This window comes from Hippocampus comes, unplaced genomic scaffold (assembly GCF_001891065.2).
Source record: "Hippocampus comes isolate QL1 unplaced genomic scaffold, H_comes_QL1_v1.1 scaffold261, whole genome shotgun sequence".
Lineage (NCBI taxonomy): Eukaryota > Metazoa > Chordata > Actinopteri > Syngnathiformes > Syngnathidae > Hippocampus > Hippocampus comes.
In genome coordinates this window covers 1,929,386-1,934,709 of record NW_017805824.1, presented here as the reverse complement: position 1 = coordinate 1,934,709, position 5,324 = coordinate 1,929,386, and the positions used below count along the sequence as shown (strand labels likewise).

At 38.8% G+C, this 5,324-nt stretch overlaps 1 protein-coding gene across 8 annotated transcripts in view; it reads left to right on the top strand.

The window, feature by feature from the left end:
- Positions 1 to 5,324, top strand: part of nfat5b (nuclear factor of activated T cells 5b) — a 34,148-nt gene that overhangs the window by 12,464 nt on the left and 16,360 nt on the right. For 5 of the 8 annotated variants that reach the window (XM_019886811.1, XM_019886810.1, XM_019886809.1 and 2 more), the window contains one exon: positions 2,348 to 2,470. In XM_019886811.1, the coding sequence (XP_019742370.1) occupies positions 2,348 to 2,470 (123 nt within the window). Of the gene's footprint in view, positions 1 to 251; positions 790 to 841; positions 1,141 to 2,347; positions 2,471 to 5,324 lie in introns of those variants that run through there. The other 3 variants (XM_019886815.1, XM_019886816.1, XM_019886817.1) reach the window with 3 other exon arrangements.

Here is a 5,324-nt window from a genome sequence, read left to right as displayed (position 1 = left end):
ATATATATATATATACATTTATATATTATATATTATATATATATAATTTATAATAATATAATATATATTATATATATTTTTTTCAATAAACCTCATGTCAACACTGAATATTGCATTGTTGCCCTGAACTGAGTGTTTTTGCCTTTACTGTGACATTTTAGTGACACATTTTAAAAAAATGTATTTTTATTTATTTATTTATTTATTTTTTGCATGGGTGCTACTTTTTCAAATCTCATGTACCCCCTGAAGTGCCTTCTCGTACCACCAGGTGTACGCGTACCCCCATTTGATAACCACTGAATTAGATTATTCCATTTGTTTCCTCACGACAGTGCATTCAACTTTTCCGGTGAACTGTGTTGCTATGGAGCCCCTGGCAGCCATCATGTAGGCTTGGCTGTAAACATTTCAGGGTTGTTGCACAAGCTTTGCTGCAGACACCAGCCCCAATATATTGACACAGCGATATTAACTTTGTGTGTCCAATTTGCAAATTAGGCAAGATCCTAAAGATAAATCTGTATCTTAAAAAAAAAAAAAATGCCGATAGCTATCGTTCTGCATGACAGAATTCTGCTAACCTGTTGGGCAAGTTGAAGAAGAGACATGGTTCCATAATTGTAGTGAACAAGTCTGGGGAGAGAGCGAGAGGTAGGTGGAGTGGAGGAGGGGTTTTAATCATCCCCCAAAAAAACGTGCCACGCCCTAGTTGTCGGGGCTAGTAAGAGCAAGCAGCAGGAATGTGAACGGAATGAGTGGGAGTGTAAAAGTCCTGCCAGTCACATGGTGAGTGTTACCTTTTTTTTTTTTTTTGCTTCATCCCGCACGTCTTACCATAACACAGCAAGACACAAGGTGCGATTATCAAATAATGACTAGCAATACTTCCATGTGATATTCTGTGTTAACACTACTGGCACCGAAGTGTATCGCGAACTATTCTACTTAAAGCCAACAGAAGGCATATACATGATTTTCCTCACAAGGACAACAAGCCCATGAGTGAAAATGTAAATCTGTTAAATGAGTATAATCCTCGTGATGAAGATCATAGACAGTATTGGTCCAGTGTGGTCAGAAGTGTGCATCACTACGACTAAATTCAAGTGGTGTTGTTTGTACACTTGGCGTGAAAGGGTGAGTGTTTTTGTCATGCGCAAATGAAGAATTGCGCTCTGTCTGCTTACAAGGAAACACATTTCAGCAGTTTTCACGCTCTCAAAACAACCTGGGCCTGTGGAAACACTTTGAACAGTCCAGCCAGTGATGCGAGACCCGCGAGTGGAGGGAAGTGTACATATTTTCTGCCTGTGCGGTTGGCAATGTGTTTACAGGAAGGGCTGCCCACTTGGAGCACATGTTTCTGCATGTGCAGTCTGCGAGTGAGCCCCGAGAAGACTGGAGCTATAAACAAAGATTGAAACTCGGGGAGAATGTTTTTGTGTAGGAGGTGGCAGGTATTGGAGCTCGGGAAGTAGGCGGCACTGCCACATTCGATCCCTGAGTATGCTGAATGAAGTTCAGAATTAAGCCCCCTTTCTGGGAATCAGCTTTCCCTGCTCATGTACTCTGAGCTCCAAGAGACTAGAGGGCTTTGGGAATGATGTTGCACAGACTGGTTTCAGTATTTCCTGAGTTTGGGTTCTGTATACGGCGAGAGCTAACAATGGGAGGGTTAAGTATCTGACCAAACCTTATGGCTCATCTGCAAGTAATTAAAGCTAGCAGTCGGGAGGGAAGAGAGTCGGGCAACTTTAATGGCTGCTCTATGTTTATACAATAATATTTGGATGATGAATCAGGCTACTAGTAAATGTGTTGATCCAAGGAATGGAGTGGACAGGGAAAAAGTGTTGGACAGCCCCGTGTTGTGTTAAGATCTGTTTTTGTTCATGCGCCTCAGTTGCTTTGACATTTTGATATGCGTTTGATATCATTTCACTAGACTCAAGTGGACATCCCTAAACTCCTTATTATTTTAGCTCTCTGTAACATATTGTTTTAGAAAGGTTTGCTTATGTTAACTAGAATGGATAACACTCACTTGAGCTCAGAACAGCGTCACGGTTGAACAATCCTAATTTGGGGCAGCGGTTCAATTCTGTTTAGTTTTTTTTTTTTTTAAACCACCATGGGTCCACTGTATTGGAACTTAACACTTGGCTGTGTGACGGAAAATAACCATAAATTTACCCAAACTCAAACAGGATATACATTTTGCCAGGAGAACTGGGTAAAACTGATCAAATCGGAGAATAATAAACCTGTAGTTGATTATTGAGTGTGTTGTGCTTGAATGTGCTCATAGGTTAAATCCCCCTCATACATCTTTTGTATCCCCCAGAATTAGTGTATGACCTTCTGCCCGGAGAGCTGCAGTTTTGTTCCACCATCGAGAAGAACCCATTAGCCATGAGCCAAACCAGTGGTGGAGAATCCGGGACCCCTTCAGCTGCTATAGCTTCAGGTAGGATCATGATTTATTTTTTTTTCCTCCTTTGAGCAGGATCGATTGCGCCCAATCCCACAAAAGACATGTAACTACTTTATACTATCTTTATTTTTATCACCTCATGCACTATATAAAAAAAAAACAACAAAAACCCACCAAAAAAAACAAACAAAAAAACCCAAACACCTTTGTCTGCCACTATGGCCGCCCAATCCCACAAAAGACATGTAACTACTTTATACGATCTTTATTTTTATCACCTCATGCACTGTATAAAAAAAAACAACAAAAACCCACCAAAAAAAAAAACAAACAAAAAAAAACCAAACACCTTTGTCTGCCACTATGGCGAAGTTTTGAATTTAACTTTGATTTTTCATGCTGTGTTCAAAATCATTCTCTTACCCCCTAATCAGTGTACTGTAAAGGTAATATTATACAGTGATCCACAGTGAACTCCCCCATATTCACCGTTCAGCTTTCACAAGTTTGCTTATTTTCAGATTAGATTTCGGAAGCTGTCCTCTGTTATTTATCTTTTTTTAAAAAGGTGTGTGGGCCCCGGGGAAAATTTTTTTTTTTTTTTTTTTTTTTTTTTTTAGGTTGATAGTGTTTGTTCACCTGTGTTTGTCATGTCCTATTTTGTTGGCACTTCTTGAATGCATCTCATGCACAAAGTGAAACAAAAGGTTTGTTTCATTTTCTTTCCTGATGCAGCTACTAATCGCCCATCATCGACATTGCCATTACAATTTTCCTGCACAGTGGATCCCTGAACAGATGGTTTGTCACTTGATGGTTTATTTTTCAATGGTCTTTTTTTTTTTTTTTTTTTACCTCTCCCGATATCATCTTGGACAATAGACATCTTTGTTTTAAAATTCTAACAGAAAGAAAAGTTCAAGGAGTTCCCTGCGTCTTCAGCATGTCTCAACCAGTTAAATGATAACTTAAATAAGGAATTAGCTCCCGATACTTTTGAACAGTTAGGTTTTCCTAAATTTCAAAATAACTGCATGTTAAACATTCGCTTATCTCTGTTTTGATTTCAAACAAAAACAAAAGTTGCAAAGTTCCCAGGGTCAGCAACATCAAGTTAACTGAAATTTTTTTTAGAAATAGATCCCATAAGTTAACACAGTTTTTTAATGATCTTTTATCAGCCGTCAGGTTTTTCAAACAAGGCTGATGATCATATACGTCAGCGAATATCAACGCCGATAAGCGGCCTGGCTGATAATCTGTCCATCACTAATCTAAACACAAACACATAATCTGTTTAGGACTGGGCGTCAGTTATTCAGATTTTCCCAATTTGTGGCAGGGTTCGGTTTCCGTCCTCACAAATAGTAGGGGCTCAGTGTCCATAGTTCACCCATCAGCCAAATGAAAAAAATGTTTTTCAAACACAACTCGGGTGTGCTGTTAATTCCATTATTGCTGTCTATTAACATCACCCTGTGATTCTGAACACAGCCTGGAAGGAAAAAGTGTTTCATTGTAAATGTTGCATCCCTGCATGATTGACGTTTTACAAATGCAAAACATCTATGCCCGGAGAAAACAATAGAGGCTATGTGGTTGGGGAAAAAAAATGGTGCTCCACTCCCCACATTCTTGTCTTTATTCTGGCATTCATGCATACATGGGTTCCACAAAAACATGTCACATGTGGTCAGAAGTAATTATGCAACAGGTTAAAGTTTTTTCCTTGACAGAATATGCAGGATACAAGTTAAAACTAGAAGAACATTTCAGATTTCACACGTTTTTGTCGACTTCATGGGCTGTTTAATGTCCACTTAGCAACTATTTGCACTAACGCATAGTTTAAAGTGTTGAATAAAACTAATAATCATCAATCACATTTGAAAACATGAGACTTGTTTTGCTACAGATATTTAAAAAGAATTGTACATTACTTTAGCAAAGTGCTACTCCTAGAGGGAAATACAGTCAAGCAGATAAAATAGAGCACAAGCATAAAGTGTGTTCTTTTTTTTTTCCCCCCGAGTCTAAAACACCTGACTGGATCTCCGAAAATCACTCCAAGCAGAAAGGTCACAGTGCACACAAGCGAGCAAAGGGGCAAAGACTGGATAGTCTCTAGTTTGAGGAAACAGATGCCTCTTCACTCACTATTTCAAAACACACCAAGTCCCAATGCCCTTGAAAAAAATGACTTGGATTCTGGCGTTTTAATGCAGAGTTGCCAAGAAAGACTAATAAAAGGAAAAGAGAACAATAGACACGCATTCCTCTGTAGCCGAGCCTGATCCTGTAAAACCAGTAATTTGTTTTATTTGAACATTATTTCTCATTCAGTCACTGTATTCAAGTTTCAGTAGAATTGTGCTTTTCATTCACAAATGTGATCTAAGTCCCGTTAGACTGAACCTGATAAGCAGTTGAAAATGAATGGATAATGTATCATTCTGCTTTCAGTGATGCGATACAGCTGAAGGCTCACTTGCATATTTATTTTGGTCCTGTATTCAATATTTTTGGGTCTGAAATATTTCAGTGGTTTTCCAAGCAATGTCAAATACCGGTTCAGCCTGATTGTGAATTAGCAATATTTGGTTGTTCTGACCTGACTGACTTTCGTCAGAAGCAAGCTCCTAAATTTGGCATGGAAATTGATATTATTAAATTGGAAATCTCCACAAGCCGCATGCTTCAAGACACAGCTGAATGAAATGAATCATTATGTCAGGATGGAACAAATTAGTTTCAATAAAATTATTTGAACATTTTACAAAAGTATGACAACATTTCTTGACCCGACTCATTCACACAATGACTAATTCGGTTTATAAGCTCTGTCGCTTGTGTGTGCGTGTGCGTGTGCGTGTGCGTGTGCGTGTGC